Source organism: Durio zibethinus, chromosome 9 (assembly GCF_047325235.1).
Source record: "Durio zibethinus cultivar Kanyao isolate XHJ-2024 chromosome 9, ASM4732523v1, whole genome shotgun sequence".
NCBI lineage: Eukaryota > Viridiplantae > Streptophyta > Magnoliopsida > Malvales > Malvaceae > Durio > Durio zibethinus.
In genome coordinates this window covers 2,569,555-2,585,329 of record NC_143170.1, presented here as the reverse complement: position 1 = coordinate 2,585,329, position 15,775 = coordinate 2,569,555, and the positions used below count along the sequence as shown (strand labels likewise).

The 15,775-nt window shown below is 35.9% G+C and overlaps 2 protein-coding genes and 3 pseudogenes across 4 annotated transcripts; 4 read left to right on the top strand and 1 right to left on the bottom strand.

Moving 5' to 3' along the window:
- The first annotated feature begins 204 nt into the window (after window positions 1–204).
- Window positions 205–2,469, top strand: LOC111315365 (21 kDa protein pseudogene; annotated as a pseudogene). Its single transcript, XR_016344988.1, has one exon. The product of XR_016344988.1 is annotated as a 21 kDa protein pseudogene (transcript).
- Window positions 2,470–2,597: 128 nt separating this feature from the next.
- Window positions 2,598–6,216, top strand: LOC111305621 (hsp70-Hsp90 organizing protein 3-like). Its single transcript, XM_022903321.2, has 7 exons — window positions 2,598–3,766; window positions 4,574–4,862; window positions 5,109–5,194; window positions 5,291–5,514; window positions 5,607–5,673; window positions 5,770–5,829; window positions 5,937–6,216. Exons 1-7 carry the CDS (start codon window positions 2,861–2,863, stop codon window positions 6,048–6,050), a joined length of 1,746 nt encoding a protein of 581 aa, XP_022759056.2. The 5' UTR covers window positions 2,598–2,860; the 3' UTR covers window positions 6,051–6,216.
- Window positions 6,217–7,629: 1,413 nt separating this feature from the next.
- LOC111302348 (vacuolar-processing enzyme-like) lies at window positions 7,630–11,035 on the top strand (annotated as a pseudogene). Its single transcript, XR_016344987.1, has 7 exons — window positions 7,630–7,820; window positions 8,137–8,301; window positions 9,155–9,241; window positions 9,799–9,996; window positions 10,295–10,343; window positions 10,455–10,668; window positions 10,761–11,035. The product of XR_016344987.1 is annotated as a vacuolar-processing enzyme-like (transcript).
- LOC149516707 (vacuolar-processing enzyme-like) lies at window positions 10,659–12,026 on the top strand. The gene is made up of 4 exons (XM_089765196.1): window positions 10,659–10,668; window positions 10,761–10,936; window positions 11,466–11,549; window positions 11,844–12,026. Exons 1-4 carry the CDS (start codon window positions 10,659–10,661, stop codon window positions 12,024–12,026), a joined length of 453 nt encoding a protein of 150 aa, XP_089621322.1.
- A 2,104-nt stretch (window positions 12,027–14,130) lies between these two features.
- On the bottom strand, window positions 14,131–15,258 carry LOC111305614 (auxin-responsive protein SAUR36 pseudogene; annotated as a pseudogene).
- Between the last annotated feature and the right edge of the window lie 517 nt (window positions 15,259–15,775).

Below are 15,775 nucleotides of genomic sequence, written 5' to 3'. Positions count from 1 at the left end.
TTATTATTTTAATAATTTATGCTTTCTTTCGTGTTGCAAAAACAAAGTTTTGCAGGTTTACTATACATTTTCATGACAATCAGCCATGAGAATCCATAGCCAAAGTACCTCAATCTACAGGTGAGGGTCCGTGGGGATAAAATATCTTATCTTTCTCAGGACACAATTTTGTTAAAGTATACTTTAATTGATAAGTTAAACCAGCAGCATGATTAGTGGTTCAAATGCTGTTTTCATCAAGCTGATGATCAATCAGCCAAATTCCAGCCCTTTTCTTGTGTGATGGAGGATCAAAGTCTACATAGCCTTTGTCACAGGAAGATTTTAACTTGAAATTATTGGCTTCATTTGGTAGCTTAATTTCCTTTCTCAAGCTTTTTATGTGTGGGAACCACAGTTATGAACTTTTTCTATAAATTAAGATCCCTCTCTTCTCCTTAATTTATCATTCTCTCAAGCTTTTCTCCAGAAAGAGAGAGAGAAAGAAAAATGGCAACTTCATACTTTTCAATGGCAGCTATTCTCATCCTCATCCTGTTTACAACTCACCTAAACTATTGCTTAGCAGCTAGAAAAATTCTCATCTCTGAAATATATACAGAGTTCATCAAAACTTCATGTGGTGCCACATCTTACCCTGACTTGTGTTTCACCACCTTTTCTAGCTATGCAAGTGAAATCCATGCCAGTCCCAAAATATTAGCCAGCAAGTCACTCTCCTTGACACTTAACGCCACGCGTTCTGCTTCGAAAATCCTTAAGGAGCTCTCCAAAGGCCAGGGCCTAAAGCCTAGAGAGGCTGCAGCTCTTAAGGATTGTATGGAAGAAATAAGTGATTCGGTTGATGAAGTCAAAATGTCCATTGGTGAAATCGATGAGACTCAAGGCAAAAGCTTTGCTTTGCGAATGAGTGATATACAAACATGGGTGAGTGCTGCTTTGACGAACGAAGATACCTGCATGGACGGCTTCTCTGAGAGTGCCACGGATGGAGATGTCAAAGCCACTGTGGGGAGTGTAATTGAGAAAGTTGAAAGCTTGACAAGCATTGCCTTGGCTCTTGTCAACCGCTATGCTGGCACCAAAAGTTAACCTGTCACATGAAACATATGCACAATTCGTTTCATATGCAATTGTATGCCTGGTTAGTAATCATAGTTTTCAGATTTTTTTTTTCCTGAATTGCTTTTGCTTTTGGATTGATAATTCCTTAAGTAATTTGATGTTTGAATGTTTAAGTTAGATTCGCAGGGCCTGCAATATGGAAAGTTTGTAAATTTATTTAAGGTTGTTTAGCTATCATATGTAAAAAATGTTGTGCAAACAATAAATGGACAAAGGCAAATGATGTCATTTTTTTTCCTCGTGTTTGCTGTCAATATTCAGGTTTTGAGTAGTTGTTATTTGTTCTGTTGTTGCTTAAAGAAGTTGCCAATTTGGTGATTCTTTCCTCGCTCGAGCTAGTATTTTCAGGATTTGGAGTACTCCTTGTCGCATGCAATTATTGCCAGTTGTTCAGCTTCTGCATTGGTTAGATTTTGAACACAAAGTGTTCAGTAGATATTGACAAGCCCAGATAATTTTCAATATCACAAGCTAGTACAGGGCAGGGAGTTCATCGTAGTAATGTGCTTTGTCATGAGTTTCATATCATCTAACCTGTCTGGAAATTTTTACAATTTTCCATTTTCATGCAACACGTGCCTTCAGCTGATAAAGACAACTGGGAAAAAAATTACGTGCAAGTCTGTTCCCAAAGTGATTGTAAACATACTGACAAATACTTCTAAATAATCGTTTCGAATTGGAGAATCAAGCTCAACCTTGTTTTCCGATGGCCCTACTTATCACAACAGAAGGCCCAAAGCTACCTTCCTCAAATCAACCTGACTCCTGGGGAAACTGAGGACTTTTCTCACCTAGGGAGCGAGTGGTTATGGGCATGTGTCCTTTTTTTCCTGATAAATTGACAAACATGAAAGATACGAAGCATTAAGGGAGAGAGGAGATCAAGAATCATATAAAACTTGGAAGATCATCACCCCTCTGATTATCAAGAAAGTTTGGTGTTTAATCCAAGGCTGAAGTTGATTTGCCAAAATCTGAGCAGAAGACATTGTTCAAACATCAACTAAACAGAAGATACATTTGACTCATCAAGTTTTTAATCTTCATCATTGTTTACCAGTTGTTAATTCCTTACAACTTTAAACTTGAAATTTCAATTGATTGAACTCCATTAGGTTTTTCTAACTTGACCTGATGGTTCAAATTCAATTCAACGTTTAAAGAAATTCTTTATTATTTAATAACCTAAAGCTAATAACAAAATAAAATTAACAGGAAAAGGCCGGAGAGACTTAGTTCAAGACATCCCGCACAGTTCCCTAAGAACAGAATAATTCATTATAGATGTATAAGATGGGCCTTCAAGGTTTGGACTACTACAAGCCCAAGAAAATCACCGACCCGAATTGCTGCCTTTGGACTTTGGAGGACCCATTATAGCCCAGCCAGGAAAAACTAGGAAGTAGAAAGGGAGGCCCAAAAAGAAAAATGTAATTAACACCTGTGAACATACGTGGCTCGTGTGGAGGTTTTTAAACTTGAAGCATGGATAGGATAGGTTGAGAACTTCTTACCGTATACCCAAACGTCTGGTTAGATAATTCGAGAAATAATTCAACCCATGACCAAACAAATGTCCAAGAGGCTTCCAGAACCACCACAGTTCTTTGGTCTGCTCCTCGAAGTCGAACTTACTTTTCTCTGATACATGCCTTCATTGTCTCAATTTCCCGAACCCAAAAACCCATTTCTTCACCCTTAAAAGAAATCAAAGCTATCAAATTTCTTTGCTATGGCCGACGAAGCCAAAGCCAAAGGTAACGCCGCCTTTTCTTCCGGCGATTTCAACACCGCCATCAAACACTTCACCGAAGCTATAAACATTTCCCCGACCAACCACGTCCTTTACTCTAACAGATCCGCCGCTTACGCTTCTCTCCATCAATACGATGCTGCATTATCCGACGCTAAAAGAACCGTCGACCTTAAACCGGACTGGTCCAAAGGTTACAGCAGGCTCGGCGCGGCTCACCTCGGTTTGCACCAATACCAAGACGCTATTTCAGCCTATAAAAAGGGTCTTGAGATTGATCCTAATAATGAAGCCTTGAAATCTGGCTTGGTTGATGCTCAATCGGTGGCGACGGCTTCGGATTCCCGAGCTAGGGCAGCTTCGCCTCCTAGTCCATTTGGTGACGCTTTTAAGGGACCGGAGATGTGGGCAAAGTTGACGGCGGATCCGACGACTAGGGCTTATTTACAGCATCCGGATTTTGTTAAAGCGATGCAGGAGATTCAGAGAAACCCTAGCAAGTTGAATGAGTATTTGAAAGATCAGAGAGTTATGCAAGCTCTGGGGGTTTTGTTGAATGTTAAGTTTAAGGCACATGGTGGTGGGGATGACATGGAGGTTCCAGAGGCGGATTCACCACCACCTCCGCCACCTTCACAGCCTGCTAAGGAGGAGGTGAAGAAGCCAGAGCCTATGCCTGAACCAGAACCGATGGAAATTACGGAAGAGAAGGGAAAAATGGAAAAAAAGGAAAAAGCTTTAAAGGAGAAGGAGGCTGGAAATGCCGCATATAAGAGGAAGGACTTCGAGACAGCTATTCAGCATTACACGAAAGCAATGGAGCTTGATGATGAAGATATTTCATACATCACCAATCGGGCTGCCGTTTATTTGGAAATGGGAAAGGCATGGCTATTTATTTCTATATGTCTAGAAGTTAGAAATTTAGTTATTGCTATGAAATTTATAAAATGTCGAAATTGTTGGTTGATTTTATACTTTTATATTTGCCTTTTTAGTTGTAAACGTCTAAATGTAGGTGGTCTAGATCAGTAACACAACATTCATGCTAATTGCATGTTAGAGTGTAAAATAATTAATGACTACATAGTACTTTGGAATGATGTTCACTGTCGGGTCCCTTCAGCTCTAAGATAGATCCCAGTTTTTACTAGCACCCTAATAGTGGTTGAACTTATAAAAGTTCATCTTGAATGTTATCTTAGCATGATTGCTGAGTATGAATTTATGATGGCATGATTGTGAGTGTTCTGTCAGGTGTTGCTAAGTGTTCAGAATGCATGCCATCTGCTTAATTATGGTGGTATTCATGAGTTTATACACACACACACACACACACACAAACACATTTTGCATTCTTCTTCAAAGGATGACATTGGGATGAGGGTGGGGTAAAGAAAGTCCTAGCTTTTTCCTCCAAAATAGTGATTTTCCCCACATTTTCTACATTCTTATCAATACCATTACAGAAGGTTTGAAATTTTTGGGCTTGGATAGATGTGGACTCATTATCATTATTATGTTTTTGCTCCCATTATTTCTACTGGACCCTAATCTTTCTGTCAACATCATGTGATTTAGTATGTTATGTGCTTGGAAAAGAACCTACTGTAGGGGTTATAGTTCACAATTGGTTATATGTATATCTAACTTCACTGCCATTTTCTTGCCTATGGTCCTTGTTGAATGCAGTATGAGGACTGCATTAAAGATTGTGACAAGGCTGTTGAAAGATGTAGAGAGCTCAGATCAGACTTTAAAATGATAGCAAAAGCTTTGACTAGGAAGGGAACTGCTTTGGTGAAGATGGCGAAATGCTCAAAAGATTATGATCCAGCTATTGAGACTTTCCAGAAAGCTCTTACAGAGCATCGCAATCCAGACACGTTGAAGAAACTAAATGATGCTGAAAAAGCAAAGAAGGAACTTGAGCAACAAGAATATTTTGATCCCAAGATAGCTAATGACGAGCGTGAGAAAGGTATCCTCTATTAGTTTATGTTTAGTTTTTGCTGGCATCTTCATGGTTCTTTAATTTTCTTACTAGTTTATGTTTCTGGCAGTTTATGTTTCTGGCCGTTTATGTTTCTGGCCACTGGTATTTATGCATCTTGCTATCCTGTTGATTTGAGTATCGTCTGAGTCCATATGTGATATGCGTGTTGGTGTGAGCAAAAATATAGTCACCTATTATGTTTATCTGCTGACTTCAAGATTATATATGCAGGGAATGAATGTTTCAAGCAGCAGAAGTATCCCGAGGCTGTGAAGCATTATACAGAGTCATTGAGAAGAAACCCCAAAGATCCAAAGGTAAGAAGTCTTATTCTGTTTTTGTGAGTTTGTTGGTGACCAAGGCACAAAAAGTAGCATCTTATTGACCGTTAAAATGCATTTTGGCCTTGTCAGGCATACAGCAATAGAGCTGCATGCTACACAAAATTGGGTGCTTTGCCTGAGGGACTGAAAGATGCTGAGAAGTGCATTGAGCTTGATCCAACCTTTTCTAAGGGTTACACGAGAAAGGGTGCTGTTCAGTTCTTCATGAAGGAGTATGACAAAGCTTTAGAAACATACAAGGAAGGATTGAAACATGATCCTAATAACCAGGAATTGCTTGATGGTGTTAGAAGGTAAGTGGCTTTCTACTTCAGGTTTTATGGTTTTGTGTTCCTATTTCAGCAGTATATCTTATAATTACCTGTTTCTCTTAATTATTTTGCAGATGTGTAGAACAGATTAACAAAGCTAGCAGAGGTGATTTGAGTCCTGAAGAATTGAAGGAAAGACAGGTGAGGATGTCGTTTATATCTTTGTCTGCATATGGGTTCTAAAAACTGTTTAGGATGCCAATTTAAATTTAAATTGAAATCGGTGTGATGTTGCAGGCCAAAGCAATGCAAGATCCCGAAATTCAAAACATTCTCTCCGATCCTGTCATGGGTCAGGTAAGTACTGAAAAAATATTGGTTCAGCTTTGCGGTACCTGTAACTTGATCGTTTGGATTCTTTGTTGCTTGTATGGTTCACTAAAAAAGAATTGGGATGTGGGCAGGTGTTGATTGATTTCCAGGAGAACCCGAAGGCAGCGCAGGAGCACATGAAGAATCCCATTGTGATGAACAAGATTCAAAAGCTGGTCACTGCTGGAATTGTCCAGATCAGATAAATGTGAAGGAAAATTTTGACTTTTTTTTTTCTTTTTCCAGTTCAGTAATTTTTTATTTTGCTGTGTTAATTTGAATGGATTAGGTTCAGTTGGAAATTTTCAAATCAATTTATCAGCAATTTGGCACCGAGAAGAATATAACTGCTGTCTGGGATTTATTTTTTGAGCTTGGGATCAGGAATTGACTTTCATAGTAATTGTTGGTCTTCGCTCGTCACTAAATGAATTGACTTTGATTGTTCTTGAGATTGAATAAAAGCAGGTAAAATTTTAACCTTAATAGTAACAATTAATAATTGGCTTAAATGAAATCCCAGCAGGAAAAGAAACTGGACGAGTTCATATTTAATGCGGAGGGTTGCTAAGAGCTAGATCACAGGAGGAGAGAAGGGTAGAACGGTGTTGTTTCATTATTTAGTAAAAACGCGTAACCCCTGAGAATCTTGTTCGTGTATGTTTTCGTGTGGCTTTCATACGATCAATTGCTTGCTCGACGCGTTCAATCTCTGGCTTTGCCAGTTCCATTTGAAACGCTTAAATCACTCTTTAATATATTGCGGGATCAAATCGGGAACTCTGTTCTTTGGATCTGTTAAAAATATCATGTTTGAACAAAGATGTCATAGCATGTGCAAGTTGGAAAGAATAAATTGTCTTCCAAGTGAATGAAACAGAGCCAGTTATGGTTTGCCACTGGAGCAAAGCATTTGCTTCCAAGGATTCCATTTCTAGATGTTTCTGTGGAACAAAGCTAGTTTTTGTTTCTTCTACACAATGATGGCTTGTGTCCAATACTTAAAAGAAAAATGAATATGAAATAGAAAAATTAAAGAAAAAACAAAGTGGATTACTACTCATTACTGATTTACAGTCAGTTGATAATTGACAATGGCTGTGACAATGGAAAGGACATTTGACCTGATGATTAACAGTTATACGCTCTAATGGACTCTAAATAGGACTCTTAATAGATTGATTTATTCCAGCTTTGCGATGATCAAATTTGTGTTCTTTAAACCAAACCAGCTTAACTTTACCCCTTTTTATATCCGTAAAGCTTCTTTCCAAGGAAGAATATCAAAAAAATCAGGCAGCATATGCTTTATGTAATCATATCATAGTTTAATACTAATTTGTAGGACAAAACTTTTAAACAAGATTCATAACCACCCAAAGCGCAAACCTTTCCAAGGTTCTTACTTTAAGTAGTCCCAGAAAACTGTTTTCCTTTCCCTGACAAGAAGTAGAAGGTAAGTAAGGCCCTGAAGAAAAACCAAACCACTTACGGAAGAAAACAGTAAACATATATTCACAAACAAACAGAGAAAAAAACCAAACTTGTTTCAAGCTGAGGATTTTAGCACCCACAGTTCAGAAACTATTTCCACACGTGTCAACCTCTTCTTTTGCATGGCATCTCACACCGCTCTACCATCTCCACTTTAACTGCTTTCCCTTCAAGAATCGTAACCATTTCATTTTCTTTTCCTTTTTCTCGTCTTATGGCCTGTTGCAGGCTTTTCTTGAACCGGTTCAGAATTTATATTTAACATCCATGGGAGGACAAAATTCAGTTTTCCTCAAGAACCCATCTTTACTTTTCTTGCTATTGTTGCTTTTTGAAGAATTAAGTGTTGGACGAGCCGCCCGGCTGAATCAGTGGGTGTCTGGAATCCAGCTGCCTACTGAAAAAGATGAACCGCAAGATATAAGATGATCAGCAACTTGGAACTAGATGGGCGGTCCTTGCGGCTGGTTCAGCTGGGTTTGGTAATTACAGGCATCAGGTTTAGCATTTTGCACCTTATAATAAGGTTTGAATTCTTTTCAATGAACTGAAAGAAAAGATCAAACACCGGCGAAAGAAAAGATCAAACACCGGCCTGACTCGTTTCATATAAGATGCTTTTACTTTTTTCTTTTAAAAATAAATCTGCACTACGAGTAATTAAAAATTCTCTTTGCTTTCTTTCCCTTTTTTCTTAGTGGTGGACATAGTGCTAGCTAGTACTATATTAACACTGGTTAGTTTTATACTTTTATTCAATTAACATGAGACAAACTTTTTTGGTGGGTACAACTACAGGCAGATGTATGCCACGCCTATCAGCTGTTAAGGAAAGGAGGATTAAAGGAAGAGAACATAGTGGTGTTTATGTACGATGACATAGCTATGCATGAGTTGAATCCGAGGCCAGGAGTCATCATCAACCATCCCCAAGGCGATGATGTTTATGCTGGCGTGCCTAAGGTAATAACATTCCTTTCACTCAACAAAAATGAAACTTGGCAAGTGAGAATACTCTTCGGTCTATCCTACCAACTTAATTAGTTTTTAGTTCTTGGATTTATTCATCAAGTACTTATTTTTTTATCAAGGATGACTTAGGGTTTAATTACTTGGGTTCGGAATGGTCTAGAAATTAATTTGAGGTTTACTTTAGTTAAAATGAGTAAAGCATTTGACGTTTACAGGCAGAAATTTCTTATAGAAAACAAGAAAAAAGACTCCAAGGGATCGACAGGCATATAATTTTTGTATAAGATAAGAAAAAGTGTGTGGCATATACTATAAGATATATGGATTGATATGTTTAGTATAATCGAACTGTTTAAGGTTTTAAAATTTTCTAATCATGATTGGTGTCGTGAGCTGTTTATGTCATTTGACATCAATTTGATAGTGATGGGCTACTTTGATTGTGATAAAATGGGTGGACCTAGTATCATTGTTGATGCTTTTGATTAGATTAATGGATGTAATCCTAGGACCTAAATTTATAATGGGTGTTCATTAATATGCAAACTTCCACAAAAAAGAATTATTAACACGGGGATGACGAGCAAATGTCACTCTCCCGAAAGTGGTTGCATAAAAAAGCTACTTTTATTGGAGAATGAACAGTAAACTTTTGCCAAAAAACAAATGAAAGAAGACTTAACTTCAACCAAAATTATGTACAAGCCAATAGGTTTTGTCACCTTTTAATACATGTTAAAAGGTGTTAGAATGATGAACTTAAGTTTTTTTTTTTTTTAATTAATCAATTGAATTTACTGCAAATATAAGCATACTGATATAATTTATGGGATCGTAATGGTAGGATTATACGGGTGAACATGTTACTGCAGCAAATTTGTATGCAGTACTTCTTGGTAACAGAAGTGCAGTGAGTGGAGGAAGTAGAAAGGTAGTTGATAGCAAATCCAATGACAGAATATTTATATACTTCTCGGATCATGGTGACCCTGGAGTTCTCGGTACCTTAAAAATTTTCTTTAAGCTGCATTGTTTATGCTCATTGTGTAGCCATTTGTTTCAACCAAATAAGACCTAATTACTGGTGAGAAGCCTAAAAAAGAGAGCAGCTTCTGCAAATTTTGCTGAAATACATAAATTGTGATTGGCAAACTAGTAGTAGTATTGCAGTTGATTATCTAATATCTAAAGCAGTTGCTTAACTCCATTTAATGTTCATCTTTGAGGACATAGATTTAAGATGCATGTAAGAGTAACCAGGAAAAAAGTTAAGAAAGCCCAAAAGGTCTAACTAATTTGAAATTTGATTCTGGGGATGCCAAATATGCCATTTCTGTATCCCATGGATTTTCTTGATGTCTTGGAGAAGAAACATGCTGCAGGAAGCTACAGAGAGATGGTAACAGATCTTCTAATTTCAAAATTACTCATGCTCTACGCATGGATAGATTCAATGGTCTGTTACATTTGTATTTCTGATGCCACCAGGTTCTATATGTGGAAGCTTGTGAAAGTGGGAGTATCTTTGAAGGCATAATGCCCAAAGATCTTGATATTTATGACAACAGCATCGAATGTGCAAGAAAGTAGCTGGGGGACATATTGTCCTGTGATGAAACCTTCTCCACCTTCTGAGTTTATCACTTGTTTAGGAGATTTGTACAGAGTGGCTTGGATGGAGGATAGGTATGCAGTTATTCTCCTTCGAACTTTTTTTTGAGATCCCATATCAGCTTGAATAAAGGCTATAATTGACAAGCTGTTTGATCTTACATTTAAGGGCTAGTTGAATGTGATTTTATCACAATTCTGACTATTTTTCTCTTCTCTAATTTTTTGGGAGAAAAAAGCCCCTTTTCCTGTTATGATTCTATAATAATCTTCATTTTTAAGCAGTTGTTATTACCACCATGTCTTTAATTTCAGTTAGTACGTCTCAAATGAATTTTACTCATTAGCTCTTTTTTACTCTTATGATCTGCAGTGAAACTCATAATCTGGAAAGAGAAACTGTAAAGCGACAGTATGAAACAGTAAGCAAAACAAATTTTCAGCAAATTTTGGAGTTTTTTTTAATTTATGGTCAGCTGAACTCCCTATTGGCAATACTAAAGTATAAGTATTCTTGAATTTTCATTGTGCAGGTTAAGGGAACGGACTTCCAATTTCAACTCTTACCCTTTTGGTGGATCGCATGTGATGGAATACGGGAATACAAGCATTAAAGCTGAAAAACTTTATTTATATCAAGGTTTTGATCCTGCCACTATAAGCTTTCCTCCAAATGCGTTGAGCCCTGCCACTCACATGGAAGCTGTTAACCAGAGAGATGCAGATATTCTCTTTTTATGGCATATGGTGAGCCAGCCGTTATTTAGATAATTTGGTTTTAGTTTTGAATGGAGAACAAAAATTCAGTCCTTTGTTTGGTCATTTTGTTTGTTATACAGTCAAAAATTCAGAAGATGGGTCAAAGAGGACAGAAATACTAAAACAGATTACTATGAGGCACAGAATCCACTTGGATGGAAGCATTGACTTGATTGGAGCACTCTTGTATGGACCAGCAAAACGTTCTGCTATTCTTAACTCTGTCAGGAACCTGGTTTGCCCCTTGTGGATGACTGTCTGTTTGTTTGTCATGATTTCGCCGAGGAGTTATGAATTTCACATCAATTATGTATTAAAATTAATTTTTAGATATAACAATTCATATTATTTTAAATTTATGAGATTAAAAAGATAGAACAAATAATACCTCTCAAATTAGTATGGATCGTGATATTTAGTATCAGAATTGATTCTAGTGTATTAGTAATGTATTATCGATGATAGTGGCATTAGAGTAAGAGAGGATATCACGATCCTAGAAAGAAACTATGAATCTCACATTAATTGTATATTAGAGTTAGTCTTGAAATATAAGGGTTCACACTACTTTCAACTTGTGAAGTGTTTTTGGTGTAACAAAATCGTAAGATCAAAGGAGCCAGAATGGATAATACCTCACAAGTTAATGTAGACCGTAATATTTGATATCAAAACTAACTCTGAAGGTACTAACGATATGTCACCAAAGACGGTGGACCTTCGTTAAAGTGAAAAAATATATCATGATCTTAAAGAGGAATCATGAATGACATACACATCGATAGTGTATTAGAGTTGGTTTTGAGAGGACTATAACATTTGATATCAAAGCCGGTTTTGAAGGTATTAACGATGTGTCACTAAAAAATGTGAGTCTTCGTTAGAGTGAGAGATAATGTCATGATCCTAAAAAAGAGTCATGAATATTACATCGATTGTATATTAAAATTGATTTTGAGATATAATAATTCACATCACCTTAAATTTATGAGACATTTTTAGTGAAATAAAACCGTTAAATCAAAAAGACCAGCATGAACAATATCTCACAAGTTAATTTGTACTATAACACAATGCTTGAAATCCATGGTATTAGTTTCTTTTCCTCTCAAAATTTAACCATTCTCCTTTCTTCATTGTTTATAACCAAATTTACATTCCAGGTTCGCTTGTTCGAAACACACCGTGGGTCTCTAACTCAAAACGGCATGAAACATATGCGCGCATTCGCCAACATTTGCAATAGTGGTGTTTCCCAATCCTTAATGGAGAAAGCTTGTGTTGCTGCATGCAGCAGCCATGATCCAATTCAATGGCACCCTTCAATTCAAGGCTACAGCGCTTGATTGAGGAAAATATATACATAAAGCATTTATTAGTACTGCCATGAAATCAGATTATTTTCAAAAATAATATTATGAGTTTGTTTTTCTGCTAGTAGCAATTCTATAAAAAATGACATAGTCAATGCCCGAAGTTTGAGTTATCTTCAAAGACAAGAAGGCCTAGTTTGGGCTTGCGCAGCATGACCTTGGGGCTAAACTATTTGACAAGAAGGCCGAGTAGGTCTAGGTTATAGCTATGATTGCCTCTTTCGTCCCTTTTAGTGGTCGTTGGTCCCCCAATATCTCTCATATCTGTATATGATCATTCGATAGCATTATTCTTTCTTTCAAGTTTTGAACAGCTAGCAAAGGTTTTCCCTACTTTCTCCTTTGGGGTACTACTATTTTTCTCCATATTCTATACGTAAGGAGATAGGGGACCAAAATGGCTAATTCAACATTAATCAAAGAGGAGCTAGAGTTTCTGTAATACAGACAAGTTTGCCAAATTTTGGTCCTCTATGTATTATAAACAAGCACCCATGTTCGGAAATTCTAGTCTTTGAGTTTTCTTTTATCATTGACCCAAGCTATGAATGGCATCAAAATTGCATTGACTAGGAAAATAATTCTTGGAGGAATTGGTCTCCAACTCGGTCCAGTTTTCCCATTTTACATGTAAATAACCTAACTGATTCAGTCTGTGCTTCGTCTATAAGTTTGATAAATATCCTTTCTTCAAAATGAAAATTTAATTCTTTTTCTCATCTTGTCTTTGACTTATATACCATTCTTAAGGGACTATGAAAGGGTCATGGTCTGAAAACACGGGGAGTTGCTGATCTAAAGTAGCTAACCTGTTGAATTGCAGGCTGTTTCCAATATTCTTTTTTTTTTTTTTGGTCCTCGGATTGATTATTAAATTTTGAATTACATAATAAGAAATAGTAATTATTTTTTCACTTAGCCAAAAATTAATTTTCTTCATTTATAATTAATTAACCTACTCTTTAATATTTGAACTTGACACACTCAAATGTGTTCACTAGAGAATAGATGCATGATATTCTGTTTACATAGAGATATAAGTTGGATCATATTTGCATTTTCAAATCCTTTAATTCCAAATCATTGATTTCAACAAAGTTTTTGTACCAATTCATATATTCTACCTTCAAAAAAAATCTGGAATCCTAGGTTACCTTTAACTCATCGAAAGCTTACCAAATCATCCAATCCAGCATCGATTCAATGCCTTGAATTCCCCGATCCAAATCGAATACTCTGGCCGTTTGGCGGCTTCGCATTTTGGCTAACATGAAGTGTTTTGAGCTTATTAAATAAATCCACATTTGTCAGGACACCTTGATTCTTGTACTTAGATAATGCCTGTCTTAATTATTTTTGCAGCCTAGCCATCTACACACTAATCTAACAATTATTCCTTTTCTTTTTAGCAAGTCAAACTTGCACGTGACTTAGATTTCCGTGAGCAAATAAAATTATCCCTGAAATTTTATGTATGAGCTGTTAGGTTTTAAAAATTGAATAATTTAAAATATTTTAATTCATGTAATCAATATTAAGAAATAAATTTCAACATTTACAATCATTTTTTTTATCACTAAATTGTAGTCTCTTTTATAAACAAAAATTATATAATTTTTCAATATCAAATCAAACTTAATCACCCCAGCATTATAACAATGTATAAAATTTTAAAAGTTCTTATCTACCATTATATAAACAGACAACAATATTCTGAGGAGATTCCTAAGTATATATCTAAACTAATGGAAAAGTCCTGATAGTTGAATGACGAAAGTGACAAAAATTATAGTTCAAAATATGCAACGTTAAAGAGGAAGATATTTATCGTTTACTTATACATGCATTGCAGCTGTTTTGCAAGAATAGGATAAAAGATGAGCTTAGATTTGTAGTAAAATTAATATTCAATGATGCAATTTTAACCTTCAAATAAGCTTAACAGTAATCACCAATAAAGCCAACTGATGCCATGGCATCTACTGCATCTGGGAGGTTATCAGAGTTTGAAGCCTCATATCCTCCTTTGTAACTAAATTAGAAAATTCAAAAAAAAAAAAAAAATTCACCAATGAAATAATTTAGGAAAAAGAGCCTTAATGCAATGATTCTCGTAAATTATGCCGAAGAATTTCACTTAAGCCATTGGGAGTGGTTAAAAAAAAAAGAAAAAAAAAAAGTCCTACAAGAAGACAGAGAGAACAGAGCCTCCTAAAAATCATGGACATCCTATGTTCACAAAAATTTGCCAAATCAAATTTTTATCCACCGTAAATCTTCAATAAGATTGAAAGATATCGTTACAAAAAGAGACGGTGTTTGTGTTATTTGCGTCGGCAATGATCCCAATCGGCAATTCGCATCGTAACCTTCTCAAACTCCGAAATCCCACAAGGCAACGTGATACCACCCGATTGATTGAACCCGTAAACCCGCTCCGCTTCCTTCAATAGCTCCCCAAATAGCTGGTGATTAAAATAAATCACAGGCAGTACCACCCTCCTTGTGTCACCTTCTGATTCGCCCACGTACACGGCAAGATGCCCCTTCGGTACCCCAACTTTCTTCACTCCCTCCTCACCCAATTGGATATAGCCAGGATCCGAATTCGAATTACACAACCACTTGGTTCTTCCACGTAGAAGAAACCGCACAAATGAGCAGATTCTGGATAACGGGTTGTAGCTTCTGCTCGGCGGTGTCAAGAAACTATTCGTGTAGTTACTTCTTCTGGGTCGGATTATCCATTTGAAAACCTTCACTAGCTTGCGTCCAAGCTTGAACCCTCTAATTTTCTTCATAATCTTTTTGTCAAGAAAAGCGAAAAATAATCAAATGGCCAGTGTTAAAATCTGAATTTGAGAAATGGGTTTCTGTTGAATTTGCTAATGGTTTCCGTTTTCAGACATAGACATGGATCTCATAGCCATCGTGCATCTGTTTCTTGTTCTGATCTTCTTTTGGGCTTTTGAGTTTGGTTTTATAGGAAAGTAGAAGTGGGTGACTTTGGTGGTTTTGGGCAGTGGATGGATGCTTGGATTCCAGTCTGAAGCACGAGAACAGAATAAGGTTCTGCTATGGGGAGATTGAAGAGATGTTCATATAGGAGACTTGCGAGTTGTCAGACTTGTGGCTGCTAAAATAAACTGTAAGAAAAGAGATAGAGACAAAAACTTATGCGAAGATGATTTGTGAAGTTGCCTTTTACAATGATTTAATAAATATTTTAATAAAAAAATTTAAACCAATACATTAATAAAGATTAATGTAAAAAATTAATAATATATAAAAAATTATTAAAAATATTATTCATAATTCAAATTTAATATACTTATTTAATTATAAAAAGCTTGTCATATTTTATTAAAAATATTTATTTAAAAAATATATTAAAACTTTATTTTAAGATGTTATCTTACTACGTGTAAATAGTGGAATTCTAACCTAACACGAGTTTCAAGTTATAGAGGCCCTGATTCAGCGATAAATAAATAAATTTGAGAAGTTGAGATTTTAAATTTAAGTTTTATTAAGTGTAAATTTAATTGATTTATTTATTTAATTATTTTTTTATATAAATATAATATTTAATAATAATTATAATTTTAAAAAAGTACGTTTTAATTTAAAGCATGCAATATATATAAGATCTAAAAAATAAATGAATATTAATAATTTTTTTTACTAGTAAAAAAGTTGAAAAAATTAAAAATTACACCAAA

Coding starts and splice junctions, on each gene's coding strand:
- LOC111305621 (XM_022903321.2), top strand. CDS start 2,861: ATGGCCGACGAAGCCAAAGCCAAAGGTAACGCCGCCTTTTCTTCCGGC. Junction 4,863..5,108: donor TAATGACGAGCGTGAGAAAG/GTATCCTCTATT, acceptor TTATATATGCAG/GGAATGAATGTTTCAAGCAG. Junction 5,830..5,936: donor CCGATCCTGTCATGGGTCAG/GTAAGTACTGAA, acceptor GGATGTGGGCAG/GTGTTGATTGATTTCCAGGA.
- LOC149516707 (XM_089765196.1), top strand. Junction 10,937..11,465: donor TTTGCCCCTTGTGGATGACT/GTCTGTTTGTTT, acceptor ACACATCGATAG/TGTATTAGAGTTGGTTTTGA. Junction 11,550..11,843: donor ACGATGTGTCACTAAAAAAT/GTGAGTCTTCGT, acceptor TTTACATTCCAG/GTTCGCTTGTTCGAAACACA.